General features: G+C 32.8%; 2 protein-coding genes and 3 pseudogenes across 2 annotated transcripts; all 5 read left to right on the top strand.

The window, feature by feature from the left end:
• The first annotated feature begins 927 nt into the window (after nucleotides 1–927).
• Nucleotides 928–1752, top strand: LOC102596726 (probable CCR4-associated factor 1 homolog 11). The gene has a single exon (XM_006362583.1). The coding sequence runs from the start codon at nucleotides 928–930 to the stop codon at nucleotides 1750–1752; it is 825 nt and encodes a 274-aa protein (XP_006362645.1).
• Nucleotides 1753–3601: 1849 nt separating this feature from the next.
• On the top strand, nucleotides 3602–4752 carry LOC102596392 (probable CCR4-associated factor 1 homolog 11; annotated as a pseudogene).
• Nucleotides 4753–10258: 5506 nt separating this feature from the next.
• LOC102596070 (probable CCR4-associated factor 1 homolog 9) lies at nucleotides 10259–11083 on the top strand. The gene has a single exon (XM_006362582.1). The coding sequence runs from the start codon at nucleotides 10259–10261 to the stop codon at nucleotides 11081–11083; it is 825 nt and encodes a 274-aa protein (XP_006362644.1).
• Nucleotides 11084–13580: 2497 nt separating this feature from the next.
• LOC102595730 (probable CCR4-associated factor 1 homolog 11) lies at nucleotides 13581–14093 on the top strand (annotated as a pseudogene).
• A 1769-nt stretch (nucleotides 14094–15862) lies between these two features.
• Nucleotides 15863–17681, top strand: LOC102595403 (probable CCR4-associated factor 1 homolog 11; annotated as a pseudogene).

The following is a 17681-nucleotide window of genomic DNA, read 5'->3' as shown; positions in this document are numbered from 1 at the left end:
ATGTTATTGTTGTTGTTTATCGAAACTACATGCAACAAACAAAAAAAGCTTGAATTGAAGTAGAGTGAAACCTTGTATCTTTTATGTGGAAGTATATATTTTAAATAGAAAATCATAGGACTAATAAAGAAAATTATATTTGTATGAAGATGGTTCATATACATGTACGTATGAAAACAATCGAAACAAAATAAATTTAGAGGAACATATTCTTTTTGGTTAAATAAAAAACCAACTCGTTAAGTATCACAAACTAATTATGTGTAAACGATAAAGAATATATTATTGTTTTTGTTATCGGTTTATCGTATATACAAATCAAAAATATCGATCAAGTAATACACAAAACTGGATCAAATCAAGATAATTAGATAAAACATGATACAACTTCAGCTTACTGAACAGAGTTCATTACCCTGAGAATAGTTTAGTGTTTACAATCTGATAGGTGAGCTTTATTAAAAATCGATGATTTATTAAAAATATATTTACCCCCATAAAAGATAAAGATAAGTTCGAAGTATATTTTACATTTCTAGAATTCTATTAATGAAATTATACCGAGTTTATGAAAATTACATGCAAACATAGAAAGAAAATTAACACTAACATACCATAACTATATTTAGAAGTATTTTAAATATTTTTTAAAATAAAATAGGACTAATATAGAAAACTATATAACTAGTCAAAATTTTAAAAATATTTCAAATTATTCCCTCCATTTGGTAACATCATCAATTTATTTCCCTTTTAGGTTCTCTTCTCTTCCAATAAAATCAGCTCTTTCTACACTTCCATCAAAACCCAGAATTCATTTTCGTTTTTGCGTTATACCCATTTCATATCTCGACTATTCCTTCGAAACCCAGAATATATTTTCGTTTTTCTGTATACCCATCACAAAATCTTGGTGAATTTTCAATCATGGCTGTTAATGGAGTAGATCCGAATCGATACCCGATTATGATTCGAGAAGTATGGGCTGATAATCTCAATGAAGCATTCGATAATATTTCTGATTTAATTGATGAATTCCCCTGTATATCCATGGATACAGAGTATCCCGGCACCATCTACCATTCTCCGGTACCCTTTTCGAAGCAGTCTCCGGCGGAGAAGTATAATCTGTTGAAATCGAATGTCGATGAATTGAAGCTTATTCAGGTTGGGATTACCCTTTCTGATGCTAATGGGAACTTGCCGGAATTGGTGATTCAAGGGAAATGGTTTCGGGTTCTATGGCAGTTCAACTATTCCGATTTCGATCAGAATCGTGATCGATACGCAGAGGCTTCAATCCAGCTCCTTGTTAATAGTGGGATTGACTTCGAAAGAAATCTGAAATTTGGGATTAGATCAATTGATTTTGGTGAGTTGTTGATGTCGTCGGGGCTTGTATGTAATGATTCAGTGAGTTGTGTAACGTTTCAAGGCGCGAATGATATCGGGTACTTGTTGAAGATTCTGAGGGGTCAGAATCTTTCAGATAGTTTAGATGTGTTTTACGACTTTGTTAAGGTGTTTTTCGGAGGTAAATTATATGATGTGAAGTGTTTGATGAGGCCCTTTCATAATCTTCATTGTGGTTTAGATCGGGTGGCGGGACAACTCGGTTTGGTCCGGGTGGCTGGGAGGCAACATCAGGCCGGTTCAGATAGTTTGTTGACATGTCACGTCTTTTATAAGATGAGAAATGGTTATTTTATAAAAGGCGTGCTAGACGCTGGCGTTTTGCATGGATTAACTTGAAGCGTAATTAAAGATCAATTTGATTAGTAGTAATTGTTTGTGGATCCAATTGATTATCTATAGTTAAATTAATTAAAGGTGTATTGATTTGGTAAGATACAAGTTATGTGACACAATCTAGTACTAAGCCGGTAAACTTTCTCGTTTTCAATCTTGTGATCTGATATTTCTAAGATAACAAGATTGAAATACATTTTGATACATTCGATGTACAAAGATCAATTTAATTACAACTTAATCTTTTGTGGAATGAATTATATGGAATTATTCTTCATTATTATTATTACTATTATTTCAACCTACGATTTCATGTTGTTCGAAATTTTGATATTGTTATTTGTTGTTTATCAAAATTACATGCAATCATACAAAGAAAAGTTTCTTCTATATTTCGAAGTATTTTAAATATTAAAAAAAAAATCATAGGACTAACAAGGAAAACTATATAACTATTCTCTCCGTCCATTTTTAATTGTCATGTTGTGCTTTTCGAAAGTCAATTTGACTAATTTTCAAAGTTAAATTAGATTACATTAATTCGATATGTTAAACAAAAAAAATTAATATTCAAAAAGTACTATAAATTGTCATTTTTTGCATATTAATATGATGAAAAAATACATCATAAAATGTTAGTCAAAGTTCTTATTGTTTGACTCTAAAAAGGGAAATCATGCAATTAAAAATGGATGGAGGTAGTAGTAAAATTTTAAAAATAGTTAAAATTATTCCCTTCATTTGGAAATATCATTACCCTATAAAAATAAAAACAAGGTCTACATTCTTTTTTTTCGTAAGATCTACGTTCATTTTACTATTCTAAGACTCGACTAATGAAATTATATTGCTATCGCTGTTTATCAAGACTACTATATGAAAAAATAGAAAGAAAACTTGCACTGAAGTACAATTGTTTACATATTTGGAAGTATTTTAATATTTTTTAAAAATCATAGGACTAATATAGAAAACAATATAAGTAGTAAAATTATAAAAATAGTTCAAATTATTCCCTCCATTTGGATTTATATGTTGTTGTCTCCGCCGGATAAGTATAAACTGTTGAAATTTATGTATAATTATAGTTTTTGTGTGGTTTTGCTTTTATCTGATGTTTTCAAAAGAGACTACAATAATTTATATATGTACTAAAATTTGAGTTAAAGTTACTATATTCTGTCAAATCAATAGCCACCATGCAAGCAAGAAATTGCATACATTGGAGGGTAGTTTTTGCTCACTTTCGAACATTGTGCCCTCTTATTAAAACTTGCCCAACATGTACACACAAAAGCCGTTGAAATTGAGTGTAGGTTTAAACAAAGGATATCAACATATATAGGAGACTAAAGAAGAAAAAAAGAGAAAAGAAAAATCACAATTTGAACTGTAATCAACACGTGCGAGACTCAATCTAGCTCCTTATCAACCATTGGATTAACTTCGAAGAGAACTATGTTTCGGAGATTAACTCAGATTGATTTAACCGAGTTGATGTAACACCTCGCAACCTTTTTTTAGGATGTGAATCGGTCGTCATAAGTGTATCAACTTGGGTTCATTGGTATACTACTTATTCATATATATATATGTTAAGGTCAATCCCTAAGTATAAGAAGTGCTTTGGATGTGAGTTAAGGTCATAACGAACCTTTAACACAAAGTCGAGTTGAGAGTTTCCCCAACGATTAATTTATTCTCGTATGTTCATTCAATGATCAACTTCAATCAATCCTATCACCTAACATATGAAGAGTTTTTTGTCCTAATACTAAGAAAATGGAAGGTCGTGAGGCTTTTTTTCCAGCGCCTTCGACCGTTCATCAATCAAAGCTTTGTGCTAAAAGTTATGCCCATTTTACTGGGTACTGCGTATTCTGTGCGATTCGCCACGCGAAGTACATGCCCACCACAGGACAATGTCAGTGCTACTATTGAGGTGGCGCGAAGTAGTTGTCAGTTGCGCATCACGCGCGTTTCTTCGAAATTCCTTAGTTTTCTCTTCTTTTCATGTTCTAAGAGGGGTTTTTGTCCTTTTCTCATCCCATAACCCTAATCCATGTCTATTAACCTCTCCCAAAAGTCTTATTCGTTCAGATTTCATAAGTTACGACAAACTTCATCTCCAAGAACTCCATAAAAGGGTTTCTCAAGGTCAAGCTATAAAAGATCCAAGTCCAAAACTTTTTCTCCAAGATTCCTAAAATTTAGTAAAGTTTTCCATTCCACATGTATATGATGATTCCAGATAAAACATTTATTATTTCACTATTTTTGAGCTATCTAGTATTATATGTATTATACAGTTTGCCAGTGTAATTCAGTTGAGAGTATTACTTAACAACAAGTAGACATAGGGATGAAGGCTCACCCGTTAGCTAGGACTGAGACCTTTAGTTGCAATCCTTAAGTCTCAGAACTACGTGCCAACGTAGGTTTTAAGGGTCACCCGTTAGACTAATTAAGACTGACACCATCAGTTTTATAATGTCGATGAATTGAAGCTTATTCAGGTTGGGATTACCCTTTCTGATGCTAATGAGAACTTGCCGGAATTTGTAATTGAACGTGAACGGTTTAGGGTTTTATGGCAGTTCAACTTTTCTGATTTCGATCGGAACCGTGATTGATACGCAGAGGCTTCAATCAAGCTTCTTGTTAACAGTGGAATTGACTTCGAAAGGAATCTGGAATTTGGGATTAGATCAATTAATTTTGGTGAGTTGTTGATGTCGTCGGGGCTTGTAGGTAATGATTCAGTGAAGTTGGGTAACGTTTCAAGGTGCAAATGATATCGGGTACTTGTTGAAGATTTTCATGGGTCGGAATCTTCCAGATAGTTTAGATGTGTTTTACGACTTTGTTAAGATGTTTTTCGTAGGTAAATTATATGATATGAAGTATTTGATGAGGCATTTTCATAATCTTCATGGTGGTTTAGACCGGGTAGCGGGGCAACTTGGTTTGGTCCGGGTGGCAACATCAGGCCGGTTCAGATAGTTTGTTGACATGTCACGTCATTTATAAGATGAGAAATGATTATTTTGTAAATGGTGTGCCAGACGCCGGTGTTTTGCATGGATTAACTTTGAAGCGTAATTAAAGATCAATTTGATTAGTAGTAATTGTTTGTGGATCCAATTAATTATCTATAGTTAAATTAATGGCTTAAGTCATCGACAGCCCCTTAAAGTTGTCCTCATAATTCACTGAAACACCTTAATTGAGGCTTGTACCTATTGAACACCTTGACTATTCTGAATTTAAACCATTTAGACACTTTGTGCACACGTGGCACAAAAAGTGTAACCCACACCTTGTTAGGCGCGTGAACCATTTAATCAACACCTTTTAGTTTTTCTTTTTTCATTTCTCATTTTTTTTTTTTAAAAAAAAACAATCTTTCTTTCTTCTTTCTCTTTCAAAATTGCAGACCTGCTGCCACAAATTATTCATAGCAACAAAATCTACCACCTTACATTTTTTAAAATAAATTTACTTCTTCTAAGCTTATGCTTAAATTTAATAAAAAATGGAGTCAACTACCCTCAATTCCTTTGTTAGAAAAAATGAAAAACATAATCTAAGTTTTTTTGTCGGAAAAAATGGAGATCACCGTTCCGGAAAATATGGAGGCCACACACACTATCTTCGATCCACACCCCTTCTTTCTTCGTAACGAAACAAAAACAGAAAGTAAATTTGAAATCAAAACAAAAAGAGAATGAACAAATTTTAATTTTTTTAAGAAAAAAAATAATACTACAATCGATTTTGAAATAGGAACAAAAGAGAAAACATTAAGAGAAAAAAGAAGAAAATAAGTTCATACTTAGTTATGTGAAAATCTCCATTTAGAAAATAACAATGGTGGACAAGAGGTGATTTTAGTGAGAGAAGAAAAGGAAAGGTTTGAGGTGGTGTCGGGTGCAGGGTGGGTGTGAGGGTGGGGATTTTTCATTTTTTAGTTGAAATTCTTTTCTTTTTACTTTTAGCTTCTTCTTTTTTCAAAATTCATTTATACAATTATTTTAAATTTAAATGCCACATGTCTTTCTTTGATTTGTTATTTTGCCACATCAGTTGCAAGTGTATTACACGCACTTCCTCTTTTGATCTGGTCTTAGAAAAATGTTTGATAGGTATTTATTTTTTAAGGTTGGAGTGTCTAATAGGAAAAGAGGTATATTAATGTGTCTAAATGAATTTTGTGGACAACTTTAAGGGTCTGTAGATGACTTAAGCCTAAATTAATTAAAGGTGTATTGATATACCAGTGGTTTACATTAGAAAGATTGAACATATGTATGAGAAAGTGATCAAGATCTCGATTGAAACAATGTGAAGTGACTTGAAACACTTTTCAAGGGGCTACAATATCAGGGGTCAACCCTTAACCTATTTTTATTTGCCTTTGTGAGGGATGAAGTAATATGGATTATTCAAGAGAAAACTATATGCTCTGTCCGTCCATTTTTAATTTTCATATTTTTCCTTCTTAAAATCAAATGATAATACTTTGAATAACATTTTATAATGTATTTTTTCATCATTTTGTAATATTTACGGTGGTCTAAACGAGGTGGCGAGAGAACTGGGTGTGAATTGGACCGCTGGGAAGCAACATCAAACCGGTTCAGATATACACTATTCAAAAAAAATTCTTTAAATCCAATTGAATATCTATATATAGTTGAATTAATTAAAGCATAAGATATAAGAGGTGGGGAATACTGTCAAATCAACATGTGTTGATTACTTTAAATTCATGTATAGTTGTGCATCTAAAGTTAAAAATCTTATTTTGATGTTTCATTAGAAGATAGACGTTTTTTTATTATGCTTGATTTTTCTTTTTTTAGAATCATTCGATATCTACTTTTTTAAATCGTTCCCGGGCTCTGGATGATATTGTTTTTGCCATGTAATCATTTTGATAGAGGAGGATGAAGAAAGTGGACAAAATAGACTCGCATTTCTCATCGAAGATTCATTACGTGTCCAAGGACTTTTGTTCTTCTTGGCATTTGAAGTATTTGTCAAAATATATATGAAATAGAGTTTGTATTTTACGAAATGGAGCCAAATAGGCAGAAAGCGAAATTTTGATTTCAAAATTTGTGTGTCGGCTCGCAAGTGGTTATACAAGAGAAAGTCAAAGTCTGATGGGACTATATTTTTAGTTAAACCTGCCTTTCACTCATAGAAGTCTATTTTGTAACATCTATTTTGAGAATTCCCGGTTTGACATGGTTTACGCGTTATTGATTCCCGGAAGAGTTAATATATCCATTTGCTTTTGTAATCTCGTATATTTCGCTTCTCCGATATCTTATTGAGTTTCCCCCTCATCTTTTTGTAAAAAGCCGCCTGTTTCATAGCTTTCAACTGAGTGGCAGACCCGACGCGGGCATCCATCCAATGCATTCTTTTCGATCTTGTACCCTATGTAGGCTTGCAAAGCATAGGCTAGACAAGCGGTACGGGCCGGATGGAAGGGGCTTGCAACGATGGAAGGATTATGGGATAGGGGCATACTCGTATAGAAAATTTCCTAACAAAATCAATTGGGGTGATAGACCCGTATGCTTAGCACATGCAAGTTGATCAGTTTGCCCTTTAGAAATAGGCTAAGAAAGTCATCGATTTGAATCCGAGGAAGGGCTTTTTTTTCAAGAAAATCGGCATGGGGTTCTGTACCTTATACTGTTAAAAGCGACTCTAAATTACATATAATAAGAACACGTCTTTACTTCACGTCTTTTCGGTTAGATAATGGACGACGATAAGCCACTGTCCAGTAAGCTTGATTACTCTGAGCGGTAGGTCACAATCTGAATTTCAGACTGAAAAGCGGAAAGTAATAAGTTCAACGGGTAAGAGAATGTGTTTAACCGATTGAAAGCTTGATAAGCATCACAGATGCAGGGAAAGAGTTGACAGAGTTTCTGCTAACTCTATGGGAGAGAAGAGTCATCTGGTGATGAGCGATGACTCAATTCTCTTCCCTCCTTCTGTAGTTGGGACCCTTATACTTGTATGACTTAGGAGAGCAGAGTCATTTGATAGCCACGTCTATGATACCAATTTGAAGCTATTAGTATTTGAGGTCCTCACCAACCCTCTACTACCTCGAGAGGTGAAAGCTTGGGTGAATGACTTTAATTTAATTAGGAAAAAAAAAGTATTCAAGGAAATAGACTGCATTAACATATGCAAATTAAGTTTACGTAAAATTATAATTTTGTGTCGTTCCACTTTTATCTCATGATCCCAAATGAGACTATATCTATATATATAGGGATAAATTTGTGTTGATCTATTATACGAGCTTATACAAATATAGATAAAATGTGTAAAATATAAAAATTCACATGGACCTATAGATCACTACTAATATAAAATCCTTGATTGCACTAAAAAAATTATTTATTTATTTTTAAGAAAGAACATTAGAGGGAAGGGGGTGGAGGTGCAGGGTAGGGTAGGGTGGAGGTGACAAAATATCTAGAAGTATTTTAAATATTTAAAAATATCATAGAACTAATAAGGAAAACTATATAACCAGAAATATTTTTAAAATAGTTCAAATTATTACCTTCATTTGGAAATATCATTATCCTATAAAAATAAAGGTAAGATCTACATTCATTTTATTATTCTTCGACTCAACAATGAAATTATACCGATTATTTTGGTATTGTTGTTTATCAAGACTACATGCAAATATAGAAAGAAAACTGGCACTGGTAAAGACACGTTCTTTATATATTTGGAAGTATTTTAAAAATCAAATAGGATTAGAGGGTGTTTGAATGGGCTTAAAAGTTGGTCAAATATACTTTTAAGTCAATTTTTGACTTCCGAAAGTTTTTGACAAATATAAAAAATAACTTTAAATAAGTCAAAAATGACTTAAAATAACTTGAGAAGAATTTGAGAAAGTCAAAAATGACTTAAAATAAGTCAAAAACCAAAAGTTGACTTAACAATCATTTCAGTTTGACTTTTTATTTTTGATTTAAAACAATTTTTTTTAAGTCAATCCAAACAGCTCTAATAAGAAAAACTATATAACTAATAAAATTTTTAAAAATAGTTAAAATTATTCAGATAGTTTATTGACACGTTTGTTACATGATTAGAGATATTTATTTTGTAAATGACATCCCAGAGAGATATACAGTTTTGCATGGATTTAAAATGTAATTAAGAATATAATTAGTTTGTTTTCAAGTAAAGATCAATTTAGTTACTAGTAGGACTCACCAATCTATAAGTTATCAATGTTTCATTGAACAAGAAAGATACATGTTTCTTTGTTGCACTTGTTTTTTTCTCATTCTTTTTGAAGTCATAGATATCTGTCTAGTGAGCACTTTTACATATATTATATAAATAGTTCAGGGGGTAAAAAAATACGGTATTAAATATTCTAGGGAGGTAATAGGTCCTTATGAAAGTTTAGTATCGCAACAGCAAATCCGACCAAAGTTGGGGTATTTTTCAGACCCTTATCCCTATTATATCCTTCAGATACTTTATTAATGAAATTATATGGAGTATGTTATTGTTGTTTTTTTTATCGAAACTACATGCAACAAACAAACAAAGCTTGAATTGAAGTAGAGTGAAACCTTGTATCTTTTATGTGGACGTATACATTTTAAATATTTTTAGAAAATCATAGGACTTGTAAAGATACTATATTTGTAGGAAGATAGTTCATCATGCACGTATGAAAACAATCGAAACAAAATAAATTTAGAGGAACATTTTCTTTTTGGATAAATAGAAAATGGAATCCTTAAGTATCACAAACTAATTATATGTAAACGATAATGAATATCGTATTAGTTTTGTTATTGGTTTATCAAATTTACAAATCAAAAATATCAAACTAGTAATACACAAAACTTGATCAAATCAAGATAATTAGACAAAACATGGTACAACTTCAGCTTACTGAGCAGAGTACGTGACCCTGCATAGTTTAGTGTTTACGATCCGACCCGTGACTTCATTTTGCTTTATTACAAAATTGATGATCTATTAAAAATATATCTACCCCATAAAAATAATAAAGATAAATTCGACGTATATTTTACATTTCTAGGATTCTATTAATGAAATCATACCGAATTTATGAAAAATACATGAAAACATAGAAAGAAAATTAACACTAACATACCATAACTATATTTAGAAGTATTTTAAATATTTTTTAAAAATAAAATAGGACTAATATAGAAAACTATATAACTAGTAAAATTTTAAAAAAATATTTCAAATTATTCCCTCCATTTGGTAACATCATCAATTTATTTCCCTTTTAGGTTCTCTTCTCTTCCAATAAAATCAGCTCTTTCTACACTTCCATCAAAACCCAGAATTCATTTTCGTTTTTGCGTTATACCCATTTCATATTTTCACTATTCCTTCGAAACCCAGAATTTATTTTCGTTTTTCTGTATACCCATCTCAAAATCTTGGTGAATTTTCAATCATGGCTGTTAATGGAGTAGATCCGAATCGATACCCGATTATGATTCGAGAAGTATGGGCTGATAATCTCAATGAAGCATTCGATAATATTTCTGATTTAATTGATGAATTCCCCTGTATATCCATGGATACAGAGTATCCCGGCACCATCTACCATTCTCCGGTACCCTTTTCGAAGCAGTCTCCGGCGGAGAAGTATAATCTGTTGAAATCGAATGTCGATGAATTGAAGCTTATTCAGGTTGGGATTACCCTTTCTGATGCTAATGGAAACTTGCCGGAACTGGTAATTGAAGGTGAACGGTTTCGGGTTCTATGGCAGTTCAACTTTTCCGATTTTGATCGGAATCGTGATCAATACGCAGAGGCTTCAATACAGCTCCTTGTTAATAGTGGGATTGATTTAGAAAGAAATCTGAAATTTGGGATTAGATCAATTGATTTTGGTGAGTTGTTGATGTCGTCGGGGCTTGTATGTAATGATTCAGTGAGTTGGGTAACGTTTCAAGGCGCGAATGATATCGGGTACTTGTTGAAAATTCTCAGGGGTCGAAATCTTCCAGATAGTTTAGATGTGTTTTACGACTTTGTTAAGATGTTTTTCGGAGGTAAATTATATGATGTGAAGCGTTTGATAAGGCATTTTCATAATCTTCACGGTGGTTTAGACCGGGTGGCGGGACAACTCGGTTTGGTCCGGGTGGCTGGGAGGCAACATCAGGCCGGTTCAGATAGTTTGTTGACATGTCACCTTTTTTATAAAATGAGAAATGGTTATTTTGTAAATGGCGTGCCGGATGCTGGCGTTTTGCATGGATTAACTTAAAGTTTAATTAAAGATCAATTTGATTAGTAGTAATAGTTTGTGGATCCAATTGATTATCTATAGTTAAATTAATGAAAAGTGTATTGATTTGGTAAGATACAAGTTATGTGACACAATCTAGTACTAAGCCGGTAAACTTTCTCGTTTTCAATCTTGTGATCTGATATTTTTAAGATAACAAGATTGAAATGCATTTTGATACATTCGATGTAGAATGATCAATTTAATTACTAACTTAATCCTTTGTGGAATGGATTATATGGAATTATTCTTCATTATTATTATTACTATTATTTCAACCTACGACTTCATGTTGTTCGAAATTTTGATTATTGTTATTTGTTGTTTATCAAAATTACATGCAATCATACAAAGAAAAGTTTCTTCTATATTTCGAAGTATTTTAAATATTAAAAAAAAAATCATAGGACTAACAAGGAAAACTATATAACTATTCCCTCCATCCATTTTTAATTGTCATATTGTGCTTTTCGAAAGTCAATTTGACTAATTTTCAAAGTTAAATTAGATTACATTAATTCGATATGTTAAACAAAAAATTTTAATATTCAAAAAGTACCATAAATTGTCATTTTTTTGCATATTAATATGATGAAAAAATACATCATAAAATGTTAGTCAAAGTTCTTATTGTTTAACTCTAAAAAGAGAAATCATGCAATTAAAAATGGACAGAGGTAGTATTAAAATTTTAAAAATAGTTAAAATTATTCCCTTCATTTAGAAATATCATTACCCTATAAAAATAAAAATAAGGTCTACATTCTTTTTTTTTCTTAAGATCTACGTTCATTTTACTATTCTAAGACTCGACTAATGTAATGAAATTATATTGCTATCGTTGTTTATCAAGACTACTACATTAAAAAATAGTAAGAAAACATGCACTGAAGTACAATTGTTTACATATTTGAAAGTATATTAAATATTTTTAAAAAATCATAGGATTAATATAGAAAACTATATCAGTAGTAAAATTATAAAAATAGTTCAAATTATTCCCTCCATTTGGAATTATATGTTGTTGTCTCCGCCGGATAAGTATAAACTGTTGAAATTTATGTATGAATTATAATTTTTGTGTGGTTTTGCTTTTATCTGATGTTTTCAAAAGAGACTATACAATAATTTATATATGTACTAAAATCTGAGTTAAAGTTACTAAATTTTGTCAAATCAATAGCCACCATGCAAGCAAGAAATTGCATGCATTGGAGGGTAATTTTTGCTCGCTTTCAAACATTGTGCCCTCTTTTTAAACCTTGCCCAACATGTACACACAAAAGCCGTCGAAATTGAGTGTAGGTTTAAACAAAGGATATCAACATATATAGGAGACTAAAGAAGAAAAAAAGTGAAAAGAAAAATCACAATTTGAAGTGTAATCAACACGTGTGAGACTCAATCTAGCTCCTTATCAACCATGGGATTAACTTCGTAGAGAACTATATTTCGGAGATTAACTCAGATTGATTTAACCGAGTTGATGTAACACCTCACAACCTTTTTTTAGGATGTGAATCGGTCGTCATAAGTGTATCAACTTGGGTTCGTTGGTATACTACTTATTCATATATATATGTTAGGGTCAATCCCTAAGTATAAGAAGTGCTTTGGATGTGAGTTAATGTCATAATGAATCTTTAACACAAAGTCGAGTTGAGAGTTTCCCTGACGATTAATTTATTCTCGTAAGTTCATTCAATGATCAACTTCAATCAATCCTATCACCTAAAATATGAAGAGTTTTTTGGCCTAATACTAAGAAAATGGAAGGTCGTGAGGCCTTTTTTCCAGCGCCTTCAACCGTTCATTAATCCAAGCTTTGTGCTAAAAGTTATGCCCATTTTACTGGGTACTGTGTATTCTATGCAATTCACCACGCGAAGTACATGCCCACCGCGCGACAAGGTCAGTGCTACTGTTGAGGTTGCGCGAAGTAGTTGTCTGTTGCGCATCACGCCCGTTTCTTCGAAATTCTCTAGTTTTCTCTTCTTTTAACGTTCTAAGAGGGGTTTTTGTCCTTTTCTCATCCCATAACCCTAATCCATGTCTATTAACCTCTCCCAAAAGCCTTATTCGTTCAGATTTCATAAGTTACGACAAACTTCATCTCCAAGAATTCCATAAAAGGGTTTCTCAAGGTCAAGCTATAAAAGATCTAAGTCCAAAACTTTTTCTCCAAGATTCCTAAAATTTAGCAAGGTTTTCCATTCCACATGTATACGATGCTTCCAGATAAAACATTTATTATTTCACTATTTTTTAGCTATCCAATACTATCGGTATTATACAGTTTACCAGTATAATTCAGTTGAGAGTATTACCTAGCAGCAAGTAGACATAGGGATAAAGGCTCACCCGTTAGCTAGGACTGAGACCTTTAGTAGCAATCCTTAAGTCTCAGAACTACGTGCCAACGTAGGTTTTAAGGGTCACCCGTTAGACTAATTAAGACTGACACCGTCAATTTTATAATGTCAATGAATTGACGCTTATTCAGGTTGGGATTACCCTTTCTGATGCTAATGGGAACTTGCTGGAATTGGTAATTAAAGGTGAACGGTTTTGGGTTCTATGGTAGTTCAACTTTTTCGATTTCGATCGGAATCGTGATCGATACGCAGGGGCTTCAATCAAGCTCCTTGTTAACAGTGGGATTGACTTCGAAGGAATCTGGAATTTGGGATTAGATCAATTGATTTTGGTGAGTTGTTGATGTCGTCGGGGATTGTATGTAATGATTCAGTGAAGTTGGGTAACGTTTCAAGGCGCGAATGATATCGGGTACTTGTTGAAGATTCTCAGGGGTCGGAATCTTTCAGATAGCTTAGATGTGTTCTACGACTTTGTTAAGATGTTTTTCAGAGGTAAATTATATGATGTGAAGTGTTTGATGAGGAATTTTCATAATCTTCATGGTGGTTTAGACCGGGTGGCGGGACAACTCGGTTTTGTTCGGGTGGCAACATCAGGCCGGTTCATATAGTTTGTTGACATGTCACCTCTTTTATAAGATGAAAAATGATTATTTTGTAAATGGTGGGCCGGATGCCGGTGTTTTGCATGGATTAACTTTGAAGCGTAATTAAAGATCAATTCGATTAGTAGTAATTGTTCGTGGATCCAATTGATTATCTATAGTTAAATTAATTAAAGGTGTATTGCTATGGTAAGATACAAGTTATATGACACAATCTAGTACTAAGCCGATAAACTTTCTCGTTTCAATTTGTGTGATTTGATATTTATAAGATCATAAGACTGAAATACATTTAGATACATTCGATGTAGAATGATCAATTTAATTATAACTTAATCATTTGTGGAATGAATTATATGGAATTATTTTTCATTATTATTATTACTATTATTTCAACCTACGACTTCATGTTGTTCGAAATTTTGATATTGTTATTTGTTGATTATCAGAATTACATGCAATCATACAAAGAAAAGTTGCTTCTATATTTCAAAGTATTTTAAATATTAAAAAAATCAAAATCATAAGACTTATAAGGAAAACTATATAACTATTTCCTCCGCCCATTTTTAATTTTCATGTTGCACTTTTCGAAAGTCAATTTGTCTAATTTTCAAAGTTAAACTAGATTACATTAATTCCATATGTTAAACAAAAAATTTAAATATTCAAAAAGTACTATAAATTGTCATTTTTTTGCATATTAATATGATGAAAAATACATCGTAAAATATTAGTCAATGTTCTTATTGTTTGCTCTAAAAAAGGAAATCATGCAATTAAAAGTGGACGAAGGTAGTAGTAAAATTTTAAAAATAGTTAAAATTATTCCCTTAATTTGGAAATATCATTACCCTATAAAAATAAAAATAAGGTCTACATTCTTTTTTTTTTTTTAAGATCTACATTCATTTTACTATTCTAAGACTCGACTAATGAAGTTATATTGATATCGTTTGTTTATCAAGACTACTATATGAAAAAATAGAAAGAAAACTTGCACAGAAGTACCATTGTTTTCATATTTAGAAGTATTTTAAATATTTTTAAAAAATCATAGGACAAATATAGAAAATATAAGTAGTAAAATTATAAAAAAATAATTCAAATTATTCCCTCTATTTATATATGTACTGAAATTTGAGTTAAAGTTACTAAATTCTGCCAAACGGTAGCCACAATGCAAACAAGAAATTGCATGCATTAGAGGGTAATTTTTGTTCACTTTCAAACATTTTGCCCTCTTATTAAAGCTTGCAACTTTTGCTAGAACCTTGAGAGCTCCAAGTGATATTCTTGCCCAACATGTACACACAAAAGCCGTTGAAATTGAGTGTAGGTTTAAACAAAAAATCAACACATATAGGATACTAAAGAAGAAAAAAAGGGAAAAGAAAAACCACAATTTGAAGTGTGTTCAACACGCGCGAGACTCAATATAGCTCCTTATCAACCATGGGATTAACTTCGGAGCGAATTAGGTGTTAGAGATTAACTCAATTGATTTCACCGAGTTGATGTAACACCTCGCAATCCTATTCATAGAATGTGTATTTGGGTCCGGTGGTATACAACTTGTTCATATATGTTAAGGTCAATTCCTAAGTATAAGAAGTGCTTTGGATGTGAGTTAAGGTCATAATGAACCTTTAGCACAAAGTCGAGTTGAGAGTTTCCCTAACGATTAAGTTTTTCTCGTAAGTTCATTCAAGGATCAACTTCAATCAATTCTACCACCTAATATATGAAGAGTTTTGTGGCCTAATACCAAGAAAATGGAAGGTCGTGAAGCCTTCTTTCCAGCACCTTCAACCGTTTGTCAATCCAAGCTTTCTGCTAAAAGTTATGCCCATTTTACTAGGCACTACATATTCTATGTGATTTGCCACACGAAGTATATGCCCGCCGCGCGGCAAGGTCAGTGCTACTGTTAATTAAGGTTGCGCGAAATGCCGTGTGAAGTAGTTTTAAGTTGCGCACCACGCAAGTTTCTCCGAAATTCTTAAGTTTTCTCTTCTTTTCACATTCTAAGAGAGGTGTTTTTGTCCTTTCCTCATCCCATAACCCTAATCCACTTCTATTAACCTCTCCCAAAAGCCCTATTCGTTCAGATTTATAAGTTACGAAAAACTTCATCTCCAAGAACTCCATAGAAGGGTTTCTCAAGGTCAAGCTATAAAAGATCCAAGTCTAGAGCTTTTTCTCCAAGAATCCCTAAAATTTAGCAAGGTTTTCCATTTCAGGTATATGAGATTTCATTGATGGAATATTTTCTTCCATTAAATCTCCAAGAAAACCTTATTCTTCAGTTAATCAAATTTTATAGAACTTAGGATTCATATGAAAATCATGAATTAAATCTTATTTCAATTTTTTTTAATAAACAGTCCATGAATACATGTTTTACCTAAAATTTAATAGTTTTATAAGGTTATTTCGTAATCCCTCGGAATAGGAAATATTCATGTCTTTGAAATTGTGTTGCTTAAATTACAAGTATTATTCAGGATGATAGAATTTGTTATGATCAATTGTACCTTCAATATTTCAATTCCACGTGTATATGATGCTTCCAGATAAAACATTTAGTATTTCACTATTTTTGAGCTATCCAGTATTATCAGTATTGCACAATTTACCAGTATAATTCAGTTGAGAGTATTACTTAGCACCGAGTAGACATAGGGATGAAGGCTCACCCATTAGCTAGGACTGAGACCTTTATAAGTAGCAATCCTTAAGTCTCAGAACTGCATCCCAACGTAGGTTTTAAGGGTCACCCGTTAGATCAGGACTGGCACCATCAGTTTTATATCCGTGGATACAGAGTATCCCGGCAACATCTACAATCCCGTCGTACCCTTTTCACAGCAGTCTCCGGTGGAGAAGTATAATCTGTTGAAATCGAATGTCGATGAATTGAAGCTTATTCAGGTTGGGATTACCCTTTCTGATGCTAATGGGAACTTTCCAGAATTGGTAATTGAAGGTGAATGGTTTTGGGTTCTATGGCAGTTCAACCTTTTATGATTTCGATCGGAATCGTGATCGATACGCAGAGGCTTCAATCCAGCTCCTTGTTAACAGTGGGATTGATTTCGAAAGAAATCTGGAATTGGGGATTAGATCAATTAATTTTGATGAGTTGTTGATGTCATCGGGGCTTGTATGTAATGATTCAGTGAGTTGGGTAACGTTTCAAGGCGCGAATGATATCGGGTACTTGTTGAAGATTCTCAGGGGTCGGAATCTTCCAGATAGTTTAGATGTGTTTTACGACTTTGTTAAGATGTTTTTCGGAGGTAAATTATATGATGTGAAGTGTTTGATGAGGCATTTTCATAATCTTCATGGTGGTTTAGACCGGGTGGCGGGACAACTCGGTTTGGTCCGAGTTGCTGGGAGGCAACATCAGGCCGGTGACTCGAACTCGCAACCTTCAGGTTGGAAGTGAGGGATGCTTACCATCCGAGCAACTCCCTCTCGTCGGCCGGTTTAGATAGTTTGTTGACATGTCACATCTTTTATAAGATGAGAAATGGTTATTTTGTAAATGGCATGCTGGACGCTGGCGTTTTGCATGGATCAACTTAA

Source organism: Solanum tuberosum, unplaced genomic scaffold, assembly GCF_000226075.1.
Source record: "Solanum tuberosum cultivar DM 1-3 516 R44 unplaced genomic scaffold, SolTub_3.0 scf00394, whole genome shotgun sequence".
NCBI lineage: Eukaryota > Viridiplantae > Streptophyta > Magnoliopsida > Solanales > Solanaceae > Solanum > Solanum tuberosum.
This window is presented reverse-complemented; position numbering and strand designations above follow the sequence as displayed.